Here is a 19,812-nt window from a genome sequence, read left to right as displayed (position 1 = left end):
AAATGAAGTACCCCTTGAAATATATGACCAATTGTTGAAGAAACTTGCTGAGGAAGTCACGCAAGATACCTAGATGAATTAGGGCTTCCAAGGCAAACAAGTTTCAAACTCTTGATGAAATCTTGATCAAAATAACAAATAGTGAACATGGGGATCCATATATGATTCTTAGGACCAATGTTAACCTTTCCTTAATTGATCTCTTGCCGAAAGGGTCTCAAACCCTAGATGTGAGCTTGATAGGGCATGGGTGGATGCACACACTACCTACAAAAGAAACAAAGCTATACATGGACATATTTTTGGTATTTTGGTTGGTAAACAATGAAAAACAAATTATGATACAATTAAATGTGCTTGGTGATCTCTCCCAATGCAAACCTAATGAATGAGAGATAAGGAGGATGCCAAGGTGTGATCCCAAAGTCAATGCAAAATGATGAGATAGCATGAGGGATCTTAGGGTCAAAATTGGGGTCTTACACTCCCTACCCTACATGAGTGAAAATACATGGTGGTCTCCCTCAAAGCAACATTCCAACTGCACAAAGTGCATTAAATAAGCATGTTCCTCGTGCCAACTACTCTCACTCGAAGCCACCACGAAGCTCTATCTTTTCGGGGTATAGTCTTAATAGACAATCTCCCTCAATAACACATATCCCTAGACCAGCCTCATTGATCACTTCATCAATACTCCCCACTTCAAAACTAATAACAAGAACTTTTGGCAAGTCTTATAGGCTGACCAAAAACCTAACAAGATCGATCCAATACATAGGCTCAATCCAATAAGAACATTTCAATCACTGACGGACAAGTAGACTTAACACGACCTCTGTTCTATTTTAACTATTGATCTACATCCAACGGTCACCTACACTCCACATCAGACAAACTGATAACAATTCTAAGTGTTTCCTCTATATAAGTGTAACCCTGAGTCACACTCAAATATTCTTTTCTCTTACATTTGCATGTAATGTCAGAATAGGCTAGACCAACTAATAGGCACCTACAACCAAACATATACAGGGCTAGACTTTTTTATAAGCCTATTTAGTTAAAAAAAAGCCAGGTCATGGGCCATAAAAAAGTCTTTTAAGCCTATCAGACTGACCTATTTAAATTAATATGAATAAATTTGTTATTAATTATTATATTTTATTTTGTACTTTTAATTAAAAAAGAATATAAAGCTTAGTAATCTTGAACAACTTATCAAAATAAGATGAAAAAATCTTATGAGCAACGTGATAACTTGTTTTCATAAGTTCTCTTAAACAAATAGTATCACAAAATTTATGTTATTAAGTAAACTCAAATAAGTCAATAAAAGTAAATATTTAATCGCATTAATCTTTTGATTTGTTAGCCTGTTTAAACATTAGTTGAATTGCTTATTTACGAATGTTCAAATGAAATATGCTTTTAAGTAGGCTATTAGGTCAATTAGACCTTAGAAAAGCCTAGACTCGAGCCTAAAAGAAAATCTATGATAGGCTACAGGCCAAACTTAAACTTTAAATTTTTTTAGCAAGTCAAACTTAAATTTGACAAAACCTAACCCAACAAGCCTATTCTCACCCTTACTTGCAAAATTCCATCTCATTCATATAGTGACTTAAGCATCAAAGTGCTAACATTTTAAAAGAAACTTCTTATACTCACCAGAGAATCATCACCACTAGTCTCATTGCGGCGATCATCTTCTACATTAATTATATTTTATGTTTCATTACGGAATAAAATTTAAATATAATTTTTATACTAAAATTCATAATTCAAATCATTTTTAAATAAATATATTAAAAAATAAATCAACTTCTCTTCTAATGACTTCTAATCGTAATTACTTTTAAATAATCTAACTCACTTTAATCAATTTATTGAAACCACTACTTCAACCTGATTTATAAGTAAAAATAATAATTTTTACATTTATTAAAAATTATAGTTAATTGTATTTAATTTTTTTTAATTTATTCAAAAAAATAACACAATTATTAATCTACCTTTAATTAAATTGTCATCCACTAATAATAATAAATAATTAATACAAAGATAATTTTTGAAATTAAGACATTAAATATACATATATTTGTTTATATTTCCTAAGTTAAAAAAATTTAAAATACCTTTTCTTGCCGGAGATAGTAAATATTTGTAAACTTAATTGAAACTATGTAAATTTGTCAGTCGAGTCGATTAGCAATATTTTCTTGTTTAGAACTCACAATAAACTTACTTTTCTCTTATATGTAATGCTGACTTTGAAACCGATGTGACAATTTTATTACTACTTTTTTAATCCTGACTTTGAGACCTGTCACGAATTCATTTTTGTAGAGATTAGTTCATTACTGTTTTCATGAATCAAACTTTTGATTTCTATAAACGTCACATACCTTAAACTTTAAATTTCTTTATTTTGATACTTATAAAATAGTCATGCAAAAAATATGTAAGAAAATAAAGGTTATTTCTGTGATACCTCATCTACATACCTTAAACACAAAATAATGATCATCTACTAAATTAAACTTGGTAATAAACAATGAAACAATCTTTATCATCTACTACATACTACAGTTTTATTTAGAATTTCATCTATAAATAGGATATAGCAAGCAATTTGCTAGTATCAGCTCCTATCATCTCTCATTATTCTCTCAAACCACTTCATTGGATAGAGTATCTATCTATTTTCTAACCCTAAAACTTTGCTTCAATATCATGCATTTTACTATACTAAATTATTTTCTTAACTTGTTTAAAATTAATTACAACTTTTTGCAACCTGCAGAAAAAGGATAACTATGGCAAATCAATCATCTGAGCTAGCCATTGAACAACTCAAGAAGCTTCTCAGGTTAATTACTTTTGAAACAAGAAAAAAAAATTATGATATATAAATTATAATATATAGTATTAATTTCTGAAAGTTATTGGTTACAGTGAGAAAGAGGAACTTAATGAGGTGGCCACATCAAAAATTGAGGAGCTTATTGTTGAGTTGCAGAAATTGGGATGTCCTGCTGAGAAGAGAATCATTGATGGCTTTGCTCATTTCAAGCACAACCACTTTGAGTAAACTTGCAAATTAATTCAATTCAAATTTTATATCATGCCTATAGTTACTTCATATTCAATTATCACAATTATATATAGATAATTAGATACATTAGTTATTTAATAAATTTGGAAAAAAATATATTTATTTATATAAGTTACTAATACTTTATAATTCAAATTCTTAGTTTATCAAATACTAGTTCAATAATAAAATTTGATTTTATAATTTTCTTTTATAATATTACAGCAAGAACCCAAAATTGTATGATCGACTTGCTAAGGGACAATCCCCCAAGGTGATTAATTATTAGAGCTTTTTTCATAAGTGATTAATTATTAGAACTTGATTTATACCAACAAAAAAAACATATGTTTCTCAATTTTTTTATGCTTAAATATTAATCTAATTTAATTTTAATTTCATTTATGTGTTGTGTATATAGTTTATGGTATTTGCTTGCTCTGACTCAAGAGTGAGTCCTTCTGTCATTCTGAACTTTCAACCTGGTGAAGCTTTCATGGTCAGAAACATTGCTAACATTGTCCCTCCATTTAATCAGGTCCACTTCACTATTTTTCTATTTTAAAAAAAATATGAATTAACATCATTGAATCATTTTTAATAATTAAATTTATTCTCCACAGTTAAGATATAGTGGAGTTGGTGCAACAATTGAGTATGCTATTACAGCTCTAAAGGTATTTACTAGCTTCTATTCATATTCATAAGTGTGTTAAAATTAGTCTTTGATCGCGATTGCGACCGCGATACATCAAGGTTTCCGATGTTTCCGCGACTAGAACGTGACCGAGATCGAGACGAAATCAATAAAATTAATTATATTTTCAGGTGCAAAACATCTTGGTTATTGGACATAGTCGCTGCGGCGGAATTTCGAGGCTAATGAGTCATCCAAATGATGGTTCTGCTACATAGTAAGATTTGAATACTATAATAAAAATATAACATAAAATAAAATGCATGAAGAATTGTGAATTGTGAATGCTAACTATTTTTGTATGATTAAATTGAATTATGCACAGTGACTTCATAGATGATTGGGTGAAAATAGGTTTACCTGCCAAAATCAAGGTCCTGAAAGAATATCCAAACCATGATTTCAAAGAACAATGCAAATTCTGTGAAATGGTTAGCCATGATTTCGATGAACCATTTTTATATTTTGTTTCATAATTAATTAATTATTTATAATTTTTACATGTTGCAGGAATCAGTGAAGCACTCATTAGTGAACCTGAAGACATATCCATATGTTGTTACAGGAATAAGGAACAAGAATTTAGCATTGTTGGGAGGTTACTATGATTTTGTGAATGGAGAATTCAAGCTTTGGAATCATGAGTCTCATGCATGATTTGACTATCTAAATTCTCAATGAGGATTCAAGCTTTGAATTACTATATGCTTATAGTAATTCAAGTGACTGGTTATGATGTATTATGTGGTTTTATTATCCTAATTAAATAAATTATATGTTTACTCTTAAGATTCTACAAATAATGTATTTAAGAATTTCTATATTTCAGAACATCCCCAATAATAGGATTATAGTACTTGGGAGAGAGAAGAGTTTGTATGTTACACTCTTTTCTTTTTTACATGTTGCATTTGTATTAAACATGTGTTTTTATTTGGTTGTATTTCTAAAGTTTAATATGATATTAATTATTGTTTTGTCAATTATATTATTAAATATTCATTAGAAAGAGAAAAATACATAAAATAAGATGATTAAGTGGTATTATAAATAATTATTATAAAACTTTATTCTTTATATAATATAATTGATAGTAGTTCAACTATCACTACTATAAATAATATATTTCACGAAAAAACTTTCACGTCCCTTATCAAAAACTGATGTAAAAATTCAAGACATATCATGTTTTATATTATATTTTAATAAATACCACATATTTTTTCGGTTTTTATAAAAATTGAGAAAAAATATTTCAGAACATGTTTCGAATCCCAGCATTAGCCGTTTATGTTTTTCTTTCTTTAAAAATGGTATCTTTCTTTTTATTTTATTTTTAATTTTTAAATTAATAATTTATTCCTTATGTTATATTTAATAACCGATAGATTAAATTATCATATTTTATTATAAAAATATTCATTAATCATATTTTACCATAAATCTAACTTATATGTAATCGCTCCAAAGTCTTATGCATCATTCTTTGGGATGGATTATAAGACTGAAAAAATCTCCAATGTTCTTAAATATTGAACAAAATATTTTTTCTGCTCTTGCAATCTATCTCATATAATGACGTTGACGTTGTTGTTGTATTTTTTTAATAACCTTCATATGTTGTCATTCAAAAAAAATATTGAGAAATTTATTATTTTCCTCGCTCAACAATATTGAGAAATGTATTCCTAAATACAATCATTTATTTCTCTTTCATGTAAAAGCATTTGTCACGAAAATATTTGCTCAAGATAATAAAATCTCTCTGGGATGGATTGCAAGTATAGAAAAAAATTTCTCTTATTTGGACTAGATAATTTATCAGAAATTTGAAAAGATAGGTTGTTCTCCAAGAATTCATTGTCAAACTCTTGATTTGTTTAAATAATGTATTTTAATATTATGTGTAAACAATTTAAAAAAAAAAACTTTTTCCCTCGATTTTTAACAAAAATCGAGAGGTATGTGGCGTCTGGGTTGTAACACATTTTACCTCAGTTTTGAGTAATAATTGAGGTAAAATATAAGCGTGTTTATTCAATTTCTTCACCGTCCTTAAACAAATCTTTGTTATCCATTTAATGAGTATCAACACTCAAGACACTACCATTAGCGATCCTCGTGAAACCTAAAATCCTCGTTATAAAAACATTATGAATATTAAAATTTGATAGTAGTGAATCCACAAGAAACCCAAATGTTGTGAGAGATTTTATAAAGTAAAAGTATCAATGTGGCAGATTGCAAGAGCATAAAAATTTTAGGTTTATTTAATATGTGGTTGGTGAGAGTGTATTTACTTTGCCAAAGATTTATGTGAGGATTGCAAGAGCAGAAAATTATTTGGGTTCAAGATTTGTGTTCTTAAATAGTCATATAACTGAATATTTATTTTATTCATCTAGTATTTTTTTGTTTTATATCAGAAACAAATTAATGCAAAAGACATAGAGAATATATTGCATTCAACATTTGATATTCCCCGAAATCAATGAAACGAGTATCCCCAACATTTGTTCTTCCCCAAGATATCCAACATTTGTTCTTCACCAACAACGATGATGATGAAGAATAATATTTTTACTTTAATATTCTATATATATATATATATATATATATATATATATATATATATATATATATATATATATATATATATATATATATATATATATATATATATATATATATATATACACGGTAATGTTATCAAACTGAGAAGTATATGGTGCTAGTTTGAAAAATATAAAAAAATTATTGTTAGGGTTCGAAACCATAACCATTTAAACTAACCCTACGGTTATTTTTAAATTGAGGGGTAAAGTTTCTACTTTTCATGTCATCCTTCGTTATCTCGATATTGTAATCGAGGTGGAATTTATTTCGCGTCCGACATGACATGTGTTATTTGTAGTAATGACTATTTTTTAACCAAACTTTATCTCGGTAAACTAACCAACCAAGATACAATCAATTATTTATTTGGTTACAAAGTACAATCACTTTCATTAGACGTCTTTATTTAAATTTAAATTTTTAATTAAAATATATATCACATATTCCTTCAATTTTGACATTAAATCGAGAGGAAATGTGGCTCAGGTACCACGCTTCGAATTCCAACTCTTACAATTATTATTTTTTGATAAGGTATCTATTTTACTTTCACAATTCACTTTTCTCTTTTTTAAAATTCATCTATTTAAAAAAAAATAGCCTCTTTTTTCATTTTAAATGTGTTTATTTCTTCGGTTGGATTGTCCAATCGAGAGAAAATTTCTGTTATCTATTTGAAAAAATATTTTTTTCTTTTTTTTTTTAAATGTATCTATTCTCTCAGTTGGATTGTTCAACCGATAGAAAATCTCTTTTGCATGTATTTTCTAGAACTAAACTTTAATTATTTATTTACTTTTTAACACTGAGTTCATTTTCATTTTTCTGCAAAGCTGAACGGTTTTTTACCAAAATATACCATAGGTGATTTTCATCTTCATCTTCTCCATCTAAATGCTCTAGCATCTAAACTTATATTCCATAATCATTTTTGAAACTTCATCTTTTCCAACACACGTATGTGTGCGAACATCAACTCTTCCAACACACGTATGTTTCCTCCCTTAGAACGTTATATTATCATTGAAACTCAAACGTAGCTTGAGATGAAGGAAATACAACCAAACATCAACGAAGCTTACTCCACCATTGTTTATCGTCTTTATCATGTATTCATTATGTAAGTCACTCACTTTATACATGCATGTAACTTAGAAATGTTAGTTTTTGTTGTGTGGATTGCTCATTGCTTATAGATTCTGTTATTCTGATTATGTTGATAAAAATGGAAAGTAGGTTTTACCTTTTTTGTGTTGATGTTGACAAAAGTTCGTATGTACCATGAGTTAAATAAAGTTCACATGTACTATGACTTAAGTAAAATAGATTTTTTTTGTCTCGTTAAGACAACTCGGTTGGTAGTTGTATAGGGACATTGAGTGCAAGGACACGATTACGGACCTATGACATACCACTTGTTCATCTTTAATAAGATGGATTCTAGCCACTAGGCTATTTAACAAAAAAAAAACTAAAATAGTTTTTTTTTAGTGTTAATTTTGTTGATGTTGTTTTAAGTAAAGTGTTTATGATGTTCTTCTAATGAAGTGTTGTTAGGAATGTGTTAAGTAATTTATACCATATATACCATGAATCTCATATTAGGTGTCTTTGTTGATGAAATTCTTAGGTTTATTTGTTAATATGTTGTGTTAACCAAAATGATTATGAGTTCATACTTATGAAGTACTCATAGGAAGTGTGGATGTTGGGTTAAGTAAAATGTTTATTGTCATTGTTTAAACAACGATGGGTGATTTAACCACCATTTCTTCTACAACCACCACCTCTCCTACAACTAAGATTAAAAATTAAATAAAAAACTATAGAGGTGCCACGATGATGGTCAGATTGACAAAAGCCCGTAACATCGGTGTTAGGTTGTCAGTCAATTTTTGTTTACAAAGTGGTAAATGTTATGGTGAAAATGTTACAACTTTTAAGAGTTGCGTGGTATTATTTGTTAGAATCAAAGTGAGCATTTTGTTAGATGATTGAATCCAAGTTGATGGTTACTTGAAAGCAAGTATGTGTAAAATCTTGGAGTATTTATTTTAATTTTCATGATTTGTTTTACAAGTATATGATTTGTTTAATACTAATACCAACTTTATTATGTAAATATATAATGTTTTTATTCGTCCAAAAGATGATAAGCTTGCGAAGAAATGGATAACATATGTTAGTGAGCATCAAAAAGGAAAGGACACTCCAAAAGATGATAAGATTGTAAGAAAATGGATAACATATTAATACCAACTTATAATTTTATTGATAAGGACACTTAGGAGATATTTTTTGAGTCTCACAACACTGCTGAATTCCTGACTAAGAGTCAAAAAGGAAAGGAGAATAGGGCAAAAAATATTTATCCTCGTAGATTGTCTCGTGGAGATATGATTACTACTACAAAAAAACATCTAACGTCAGACGCAAGTGCATTTAACCTCGGTTACAAAGGCCAGGTAACGAAGGGCGTCATGAAATGTGACTACTTTACCCCTCAGTTTTTGAATAACCGGAGGGTAAAGTTATCTGCACGTTTATTCGATCCCCAACACCTGCATTTTTTATTATTTTCAGAACTGGATGACGCGCCCAATATTAAATCTCGGTGTTGTCTAGAACTGATGTAATATATCTATGTTATTACCTCGGTTTTATGTAAAAACTGAGGGGATAATTTTTTTAGTACTATCGTATGCACCTCTATTACATAACCATATTATAGAATATAGAACCATATTTTTCAAATTCCTGAAACAGAAAGATTGTATATTTTGTCAAATTCTCAATCTTAAACATTGTACCACAAATATTCATTGTTAACACCAAATAAAAATCCAACATGGCACACACTTTATAATTTTACAACAAAACTAAAACAAGCGATTAACCAACAAAAGCAATAACCAAAACAGAAAATTTTGTAGGCTATCCAATAGGATTTGTCACTGGTTGTTAAGCACCTATAACTTGAACAACATTTGAAACCAATTAGGATAATCAACAACAACTTTAAATCTATAGTACAAGGAATAAAACATAGTAAAATAAATAACTATAAATTACTAAGAAATATAAAATATTTACTTACTACTTTTCACATATCCCCTCTTAATGATCACGATGAATAGCATGCACATCATTTGAATCATTTTCTTCAGATGATTGATGTACATATGTTGCTAAACAAGGGATCTCATAGTTAAAATATTGATTTTCATCAGTACTATAAGGAAGATGTTTTCCTTTAAGAACAATTGACTATCTAGTGCTAGCAGAATCAGTGGAAGACCATGATCATTTTCTGATGGTTTTAACACCATTGAAGAGTGGAGTAGGTAAAGCGAAGACGAGCGTTGAACCACTATATATCTTTGTATACCTTTTTGTCGTTCCTTATCTCTTTTAACTTTCTACATTCATTACTATAGTTATTGCATAATTTCATCGTTTGTACGTCATTTATGTTAGATCTTTCTTATAGTGATTTAATGTATAAGCTTAGGTATGTAATTCATCAAACCTATTGGATCAGCATAAATCTAATTACACTTTGAGTAAAGTTCTATGTAAAGGTTTTTAAATTGCTTTGTTTAAAAATGGATTTGGTTATCTTGTAATTGATTTGCATTAGAAAGAATCATGCATTTAGTAATATATTCTGATACTCTTATTTGAATAATTCATCGAGAAGCTTCCAAGCTCTCTTTATGTTGTTTTTTGCTTCCCCATATTTTAAATCTCTGATTTTGTTTTATGGAATTTAAAATATTTTTAAAATTGTCTTTTTGGGGATAATATATTCAACCCCCCCCCCCCCCCCCCCCGACCTTTTTGTGTCCATATTCTCACCCAACAGTTTAGATTGCTCCCTATATGATCGGATTTTCTTCAAATTGTTTTCGATGACATAACATTGACTTAATAATTCAACATAAGGAGATAACTCTCAATAAGACGCAATATGATTTATTTCTCCTTTTAGCTTAAACAGGAATTGGTCTGCTTTCCACCTTTCATCGGGTGCATATACCACTTGCCTTGAGTAGGAAGCCATGTCCTCAAAATTCTTTATGTATTCTGCTACCGACATGTCTCTTTTCCTGAGCTGCTGAAACTCGAACTCCTTTTATGCTCTTAGACTATTTGGGAAATACTTGTCTGAGAAACTTCCTTAAAGTGATCCCAATACTTATGGGTTCCTTGAGTTGTCATGAGAGTCGAAGCACTGGCCCACCAACTCGCAGCTGGACCTTTCATCATGTATGAGGAAAAGGTTACTTTTTCTTCCTTGCTGCAAGGTACCACTTAGAATGCCCTTTCCTAGCCGGAAAGCCAATCATAAGCTAGAATTGGATCGAGACTAGCTTGAAATTCTGGAGTGTTCATTCAGTAGAATTCACACACAAAAAAAAACACTTGTAGCATCATGTGGAACGAGTGACGGTTGCTGATGGCCCTGCATTTGTTTCATCATCTGCATCATTAATTGATTTTCTTGATGCTTCATTTGTTGCATAAACTGGTTCCATTGAACTCCTTCATTCTCAATTATCGGTTCCAGTTCCACATTTTAAGTTATAGGCCTTTCAGGACCTCTGCGTCTTTCTTCCATTATCATATTTATCCTACATATAGAATCAAGTTGATAGGGCATAATACTATAAAGTAAGACATAAGGAACCATGTTGAAAATCACAAATATCCAGGATCTTCAGGAGATGTTGCATTTCCCTTTCTCCTGCCTCGAGCTACCTGGAACTCAACAACATAAATAGGGTGATATCCTAATCTCAGTGGATTCTCCTATCTTGTAGTTCCACTCGACTCTACAAGGTTATTATCTTCTTCGTGATCTACCAGCACTACACTCGTGTGCTACCATGTAAAGCTAAGGATCGAAGCATAACAACTTCATCACAAGTGAAAGACGACTTCGTACTTAACCTTTTCAGGTAGAACAACATAAGCTAAGTATTTTGTCCAAGTTAAATCGGATAGACGAACAACTAAATATGTTGTCCTCAAGGAAGTTATTAAGGATATTTTTGCCCCCTTTTCATTGGACCAAGTCCACTAAAGCGGTACTTAGAGGTTTCCTTTCGTCTTATTGTTGGGTCTTACTCTCCTACATTTCAAACTACCAATTTGACAAGAGGGAGGAATCTAACAACCACTTAAAAGATTCATATGACCTCGGAATAATTACATCAATTTCAATCGAAGCTTGAAGTGTTATCACTTTCGGACTTTTTCACCGTCAAATTATTCATTAATCTTAGGGTTTACTCGCTTGTCGAATATTACTCATTAGCAAGCATCACATACATATCATTAGAATTTTCACTTAACCTAAATGATTACTCTATAGTCTTACTATATTATTCGTTGTCGGTTGAACGGCCAACTTCCACATGAGTACTAATATGTTACTACAACCGACTAGGGTTTCATACACCACACTAATCTTTTATACTACAACTAGGGTACATATACGTTCTTATAACCAATTAGGGTTTTGTGTACTATATCGGGATTTTTTAAGTGTTTATGTCAATTCCCTTATACGAAACTTACACATCGGTTATCATACGAGATGATACATCTCTAAATACCAACTAGGGTTTAATACGGATTCATACCATTTCGGTATAACTCATATTCTATTCTCACTTAATTCACAAAAACATAGCATAAGAAACCATGGTTTGCTTAATAGAATTTAACAAGTGAGAGTGTGAAGGAACATGGGAAGCAACTGATTGATGGGTCTATTTTTCACAAAACTTTCTAAGTCCTAGGAGCATCAATCGATTGACACAAAGGTGCAATTGATTCTATGAGCATTTTGTAAAATGAATTTTGGAAAATGGAAAGGGATTAATCGATTGTATTCATGCCTTAATCGATTGTAGTGGCAAAATTTCAAGGATTAACTGATTGTCCTCTTACATCAATCAATCCATTCTCTTAAACGAAATTGGAAATTTTAACAATGACAACCAATTGTCTCCCTGGAAATTGATTGCTTGTTGGGAACTTCATAGAAATTTATCCATTTTTAAGCCTGTAATCGGTTGCCTCGAACAAGCAACCGATTATACTCATGAAGTTCGTCCAAAATACCATTTTTAAACCCAAAATTTCCAGCATTCTCATACATACGACCACTTCAAATTCTTTTTAATGCAAGATGATCCCTAACATAAAAAAATACTCAGAACATGCATCTTAAGCACATTCACGCATGGTTTTCAAGGAATCGTAAGGTTAGGATTGCAACATGTTTCACTCCATTCCAAAACACATGCTTTCATGATGATTTATTTCTAACAAGAACATCTTACCACATGCATTGTATTCAACCTCATAACAATAATTTCACACACGCACAAAGATTAATCATCATAAAATCACATGCATTAGCAAATCTAAGATAAAACACATTTAACCAAAAATCCACATCATGGAACACCTTAGTAATCATTCTAGATTCCCCAAATGTTACACTAACTAGAAACCCACCTTACTCAAACCTGAGTTTGATTGAAGGAAGCTGAAAAGGATGACGATGAATGATTCTACAATTAAATTTTCTCCAAGAAACCTCAAATGCTTGAACATGCAAGAATGACTTGATGCAACTTTCTCTCTCTTCTCTTCTCACGCCTCACTCTCCTCTCCAAGGGGAAAATCTAATTTCTCTCTTCTAAGGTGAGAGAATGAATGAATGAAATAAGGGGTTTTCTCCAAAATTCAGCTTCTATGGGATCTCGTTAGATTAACCATTTTCTCTTGTTAATTATTCAAATTCACTAATGCTTGCCACACGCTTCCACAGACAACAGTCTAGTGCATTTTCATTCTAATTACCAAGATAATCATGCTTAGATTAATTGGGTTATTACAACTTGGGTTGAGAGAAATATTAAATGGTAAATAATTTGTGTATAGAAGAAGATAAAAAAAACACATTAAAATCAAATCAAAATCCATAAAGTAGATGAAAAACGTGCAAGAAATTAAGGTAAAATACCATGAGAATGGTTAAATCTTACAAAAATATGGTATATGGTGGACACTCAATAATATTACACCACATTAAATATTTAAAGTTAAAATTTAATGGAATGGACTAAATTGATTAACAGAGTTAGATTTAAAAGACTAAAATGTAACGTTGATTAACTAAGGGACCGAACTAAAATCATAAATTAAGTTAAATGATTAAATGTCTAATTAAGCAAGAAAAATATTAGATTTATGGCTTAATATCCTTTATGGTCTCATATATTAACCTCGCGGTCCCTTTTGGTCACTTAATTTAAAAAATATTCATATTGGTCCATAAAATCTTCAAAACGCTGATAATCTTTTTTATCTAATTATCGACATGTAACTTCACAAGAGCAACTACAACAAGCTAACTTCTTATACTTGATATTTATTTTTAAAAGAGTGTGTAGATAGATACTTTCAGCAAATAGAATTCGGATTTTCAATAAGTAGAGCACCATAAACATGAATAGTTTTTTTTTTAAATAGAAAGGGGAACAATGATTTAGTGGGGAGCTCCCTATTTTAGAAAAAGAAAATCATATTCTAGTGGGGATCATTCTATTCTATAGAAGGTGGAAATAGTTCTGTAGTGGGGATCACTCTATAGATAGCATTATTAGTAAGCTAAGAGATGTAAAAGATTTTAGTATCATAAGACTCTTGTATGTTTTTTAGTATGTTTGGATTTTTCCTATTATCTTTTAGTATGTTTAATATCACAAGACTCTTATATCAGAAAATGAAAGAAAGTTTTTACTCATTTCAATCATTACGATAGTTAAATTTTCAGAAACAAGATATATGTAACCATTTATACCATATCCCAGAGGTAGAATCTTTTCTTGATATATCAAATAAAACAAAAGAGGAAAAAATGTTGTATACACAAATAAGAGGCTAATCTGTATATCACAATGGCTTAAACATACTACTATCATACAAATACAAATGTTATAGCTTTTAGATAAAATTTTAGCATAAATTATTACACTCTTCAAGAATTCCATTTTACTCCATCAACTGTAACACTCTTCAATCATACCATATTATTAACACTGTCGGGATGCGCTTATTCCTTCAAATTTTCGGACTGTGTTCGTGTAAAGCATCAAATAATCGAGTTTCTATAAAGGAAAACCTTATAGAATTTTCAGGCATTGATGACAAGGTTGTTTAAAGTGCGAGCATTGCCATCAAAAAGGTTTTCTAGTGACCTGACTTTTCTGTTACGAACTCTACCGGCTTCCTTCAACAACTCACTCAACCTTCTCTTCTCGTCATCTACGTCGGGATTTGCTGTGCCAAGCTTTTCTTCCCTCATACTAACAACATGCTCCAGAATTTGAATTGCATCATCAAGCCTGAAATGGAATATCACACCCCGTGAGGAGGAAAGAACTTTACGCCAAACCATATATTGGATATTCGTAATCTGAAGTTCGATGTCATAAAGAAGCAAATAATTTTATAGTTTCACAAGGTCTCAGAAGGTGAATCAAATTCACCCTTCTCTAATGGGTCTAGTACAAGTTGTTGGTGCCCGTGTGGTTGGTGTGCACGAGTGTTGTAAACCTCAAAGTAACGAGTACGATTCCTACTGATATAAAAAACTCATCCCTCGCTAAAGGCTTCAACATTCAAGTCTATTAATTTGTAACAAATTACTATTAACCTGCTTTGCATTATATCTTAGTAAATTGAAAGTATTTGTTAGCAGAAGCGTAAACACAAAAAATTGTACCTTCCAATTGCATCATATGTGCCTGCAAGATTACTACATACTCCAAGCGTTTCAGGGTGATAAGGTCCCAACTCTTGTTCCAAAATACTCTTTGCTTCCTCAAACAATTCTATAGCCTCATTTAAGGCATAACGCTGCACACAGGCGAGTCCCAGTTGATTAAGAGCTATACCAAAAAAGGATGATTTCTTCTCTCCAATAGCACGAAGCTTTGAAATAGCATTTTTCAAAGTGTTGTAAGATTCAGTATAGTTTCCCAACATGTAGTTCATGACCCCAATCTGAGCTTCGATTCCTGCTATTGCGCCTTGCTGACCAGGAGCATCATTGTATATCTCCAATGCTTTCTGAAGTAACTTGAGTGCCTGTTCAACCTCATTCATTGACTCGTAGATACATGACAGATTTGTAAGACCGCTTGCAATCTCTTCTGGAGTAACTCCTGGCATTGGATTCTCGTATATTTTAAGTGCACTCTCGCAATAAGATTTTGATTCCCTTATCTTACCTGTCCTGTTATACAAGTCTGCCAAGCGTACAAAGACTGATCCTACTGCTGGATGATTCTCTCCTTTGTTGGTCTTTAAAACAGTTAACGCTTTTTCAAACGCAAAAACAGCTTCATCAAATCGAGACAAAGATAAGTATGCGTCTCCGATGCTGCAGTCAACAGAAGCCACTTCCACTTCCTGGCCATTTGCTACCATTGCCATGCTGGCTAAAACAAGATGTTCAAGAGCTGCTTCATGATTCCCCTTCGTTTCACATATAAGACCCATGAGCCTCCTATCTGCTGCTTCTTCAATAGATGGTGCTGAACTATTTGCTCTATGAATGTCAAGAGCCATTTCACAGAGTTTCTCTGCTTCATTAAATTGCAAAGCTTGAACATTAGCTTCAGCCAGATACCGACAAGTTTCGCCAACTCTTGGGTCTGTATCTCCCAAAATCTCCCTCTGGACTTCAAACCCAGCAGTGTAGCAAATAATTGAATTCTCAAGCTGGCCCAACATAGCATAGGTGTCTCCCAGTTGCATGTGACCGGCAAATTTAGCAAGAGCATGCTGTTGACTCTCCCCACTAAAAGGAATCTCAATTGAACGCTCAAGAATCGGAATTGCCTCACTATACTGACCCAAGTTGCAATATATTGCTGCTGTAACATGTAAACACATGACCAGTTCCAAATTCGGTTTCCCATTACCGAACTTCTCAAAAAGTTTCATTGCTTGAAGAGCTAGTTCAAGAGCTTTGTGTGGATTATCTCCTGATGAAATAAGATCTCTTGCTTGCTTTAGTAGTATCGGCGCCCGCTCTGGTCTGTCTAATTCTGATTCAGCCGAATTCTCAATACGACTCTGTAGCACCGACTTTCCCAAAGGAGAATTCTTCGAACTCTTCACGCCACTAACTCCTCTAGTTTGTTTTTTCAAAGGCTTATCATTCTTTCTCTCCAGAGGAGGTTTTGCAGAAAGACTTTTTCCTATGGGTTTAGATATCGGTGGTGTGTCAGACCCCGGCGATGAATTCAATGGTCCGACAGATTTTTCAGAGGAAACCGGACTTTTGCCCTCAGTCCGAATCTCAGCCACCTTATCCAACTTCTTATCATTCGACAAACTACCAATTCCAGAAGATGTTTCACAACTAGAACTCTCTCCTGGCCTTCTTTCCACCTCCACCTCCTCTTCCATTATCTCCAACTCCCTCATCCGCCCTCCAACCAAATGATGCAGCTCCGAATCGATTCTAGACTCATCACCATCAGATCCAAAACTTTGCCTTGACGGCGACTGATCAGAACTCTGCATATCACACACATTTTCATAAAGCTGCTCGATCGACGGCTCAACCACCCCATCACCGGCACTTTGACGCGTCTGCGGAGTCATTGAACCCCTTGGAGACTTGATTGGATTTCCAGTTTCCTTAACTGGGGAATGATTCTCATTCATCTCATTAGTCCCCCCTTCATCATGAACCCCATTTGTAACAATTCCCGGCATCTTCAATTCTCTCAGAGGATCCAGAATTCCTGTGACAACAAATATCAAACAGATGATCTACAAAATAAACAATTCACTCAATCATTCCTATTATCACATAAAATGCCCATTGGATCTCCAAAAAACTTATCATAAATAATTAAAGCAGAAAAGAACAAAAACACAGAACCAACAATGTAACCAAAACAAAAAGTTTTTTTTCTCCTTGTCAAAATAAAGTCAAAAACGAACCTGAATATACAGAAAGCCAATAGTATACTACAAAAGGAACATATTATTGTTTTTCTCTGTTTCGTCTTTTTCCTTTGTATAGATTCGTTGGTATAAAAACGAATCAATTAAATTCAAAACAACAAGAACATAAGAACATAAAAGAAACAAAATAAACCTTAAAAATGGGGCATCTGGTACGAGAAACAAAGGAATTGTGGGTCGGTTGCAGAGAGACAGAGAAGAGAATGAGAATATATAGGGAAAAAAGGAAGAAAAGAAGAAAAAAAACTTTTTACCAAAGAAGGAATGAAACAGAAACCTCAATGGCTATGGTGAGGGTAAAAGGGGGAATTTGAGGTCAATTCTATAATAAATAATAATTAAATGAAGAAAATGATTTGAATTAAATGAAGAAAAAAAGGAATTTTTGCAGAAGTGTTATGTCAGAAAAAAAAGGAAGGAAGAAGAAGAGAGGAAATGAACGCGTTATTATCTTCTCTGTTTTCCTCTCTTTGTCAACCCAACCCAATCGTGCCACGTGTAATTCCTTTACTTATTTTTATTTAATGTGTCGTGACTAATATACCCTTTGAATATTTGTTCAAGCACGATGACAGATCAGGTCATATATTCTTAGTAGAAAAAATAAGTGTTTATTAGTAGTTGGTTTGATTCTTTCTGATGTTCTTGTTCCATGATTTGTATTGGTTATGAAGCTATGTTTGAGAAGTGACTGGTCGGTTGGAAAAGAGGTGAGTCAGATAGATTGTGAGTCACATTCAGGAAATCACTTATTTGCAAATTAAGTTTTAATGTATAAATTTATAAACTGATCATTTTATTACAATTTGTGCTACACTAAAGTAACTAGACATTAGAGTAAATTTCAACAAATTTTATATAAATGATCGAAACAGAAAGTAGAAGAAAGTGAGTGAGTCGTGAGATGTTTGGGCTAATAATAATAATAATGAGAAAGTGGGTTATAGCGGTGAAGAGGGAATGTGCTGGAATTCATGGGAGGGAATGGCAACGCATACAGGGAGCACTCACATTGCATGTGAAATTAATAACTAGCCGTCCCCGCTTACAATACAATTGTCAAATAAATATATATATATATATATATATATATATATATATATATATATATATATATATATATATATATATATATATATATATATATATATATTCCAAGCCGACCATAATAGTCGACATCAGACTATTTAGAAGGAGTTACAATTCGTCTAAAACTTTTGCAACACAGGAGAATGAAAGTACTTGAAAATACAAGCAAACTAACTCACAGATGCATTAAACGACTCTCCGCAGTACGCGCTTAATAAATAGTAAATTTTGTTATAACCATTTCATTATATAAAAGGAAAATGTGTCAGTTACATGTACACAATTTAATTTTTATTCACTATTCTCTTTCTCATGTTGATTTGAGTGTTGAAGTTTTCATCTTGCAGGTCATCCATTCCTTTACCGCACCGAAAGATCCGATCCATCGTTGTTCATCGCAACCACCGATTCACCAATCATTTCTAGTTCTACAATAGGACATTGTCGCCATCTATGTGAATATTGACTTTTAATTCTTGTGTTTTCCACAATCATGCATTATTTCTCTGATATGTTGGTTCAAAACCTTTCCAATTTACCAAATCAGAGTTCTCGACATCGAACATTAGATCCACCGTGATCATCCGTATCAAATAACATATCAACCTCAATATCCTGAATTTCCAGATTCCTAGCTTCTAAACTCTTCAATAATCGCAGAATCTAAAGTTACTCGTACCATCTTAGCATATGAAGTCGTTGTTGCTTGAGCAACGATCAATCAACTTATGCCTCATCTTCAAGGTATTGGAAATCAAGTAGCATATTGTAAGACCCAAATTTTGACCCTAAGATCCCTCATGATATCTCATCATTTGCATTAGCTTTGGGATCACACTTTGGTATCCTCCTTACTCCTCATTCATTGGGATTGCATTGAGAGAGATCACCAAGCATATTTGATTGTATCATACTTTATTTTTCTTTGTTTACTAACCAAAATGCCAAAAATATTTCTATGTATAGCTTTGTTTCTTTTGTAGGTAGTGTGTGCATCCACATGTGCCCTATCAAACTCACAAGTAGGGTTTGAGACTCTCATGACAAGAGATCAAACAAGGAATCGTTCACCTTTGGTTCTAAACATCATATATGGATCCCCAAGTTCATTATTTGTCATTTTGATCAAGAATTCATCAAGAGTTTGAAGCTTGTTTGCCTTGGAAGCCCTAATTCATCTAGGTATCTTGTGTGACTTCCTCAACAAGTTTATTCATCAATTGGTCAAAGATATCAAGGGATACTC

At 32.1% G+C, this 19,812-nt stretch overlaps 2 protein-coding genes across 4 annotated transcripts; one reads left to right on the top strand and one right to left on the bottom strand.

Moving 5' to 3' along the window:
- The first annotated feature begins 2,638 nt into the window (after positions 1–2,638).
- Positions 2,639–6,289, top strand: LOC127080057 (carbonic anhydrase 2). The gene is made up of 11 exons (XM_051020388.1): positions 2,639–2,666; positions 2,791–2,872; positions 2,959–3,090; positions 3,323–3,371; positions 3,519–3,635; positions 3,721–3,774; positions 3,926–4,011; positions 4,120–4,225; positions 4,305–4,446; positions 4,922–4,959; positions 6,221–6,289. Exons 2-11 carry the CDS (start codon positions 2,820–2,822, stop codon positions 6,287–6,289), a joined length of 846 nt encoding a protein of 281 aa, XP_050876345.1. The 5' UTR covers positions 2,639–2,666; positions 2,791–2,819.
- An 8,012-nt stretch (positions 6,290–14,301) lies between these two features.
- Positions 14,302–18,057, bottom strand: LOC127083619 (protein KINESIN LIGHT CHAIN-RELATED 3). Of its 3 annotated transcripts, none has more exons than XM_051023935.1 (3): positions 17,454–18,057; positions 15,217–17,251; positions 14,302–14,836 (listed from the first exon to the last, which is right to left on the bottom strand). In XM_051023935.1, exons 2-3 carry the CDS (start codon positions 17,220–17,222, stop codon positions 14,626–14,628), a joined length of 2,217 nt encoding a protein of 738 aa, XP_050879892.1. In that variant the 5' UTR covers positions 17,223–17,251; positions 17,454–18,057; the 3' UTR covers positions 14,302–14,625. The 3 variants fall into 3 exon arrangements, with proteins under 3 accessions (XP_050879892.1, XP_050879894.1, XP_050879891.1); XM_051023937.1 differs by having other exon boundaries at positions 17,732–18,057; XM_051023934.1 differs by having other exon boundaries at positions 17,611–18,052.
- Between the last annotated feature and the right edge of the window lie 1,755 nt (positions 18,058–19,812).

This window comes from Lathyrus oleraceus, chromosome 5 (assembly GCF_024323335.1).
Source record: "Lathyrus oleraceus cultivar Zhongwan6 chromosome 5, CAAS_Psat_ZW6_1.0, whole genome shotgun sequence".
Taxonomy (NCBI): Eukaryota; Viridiplantae; Streptophyta; class Magnoliopsida; order Fabales; family Fabaceae; genus Lathyrus; species Lathyrus oleraceus.
This window is presented reverse-complemented; position numbering and strand designations above follow the sequence as displayed.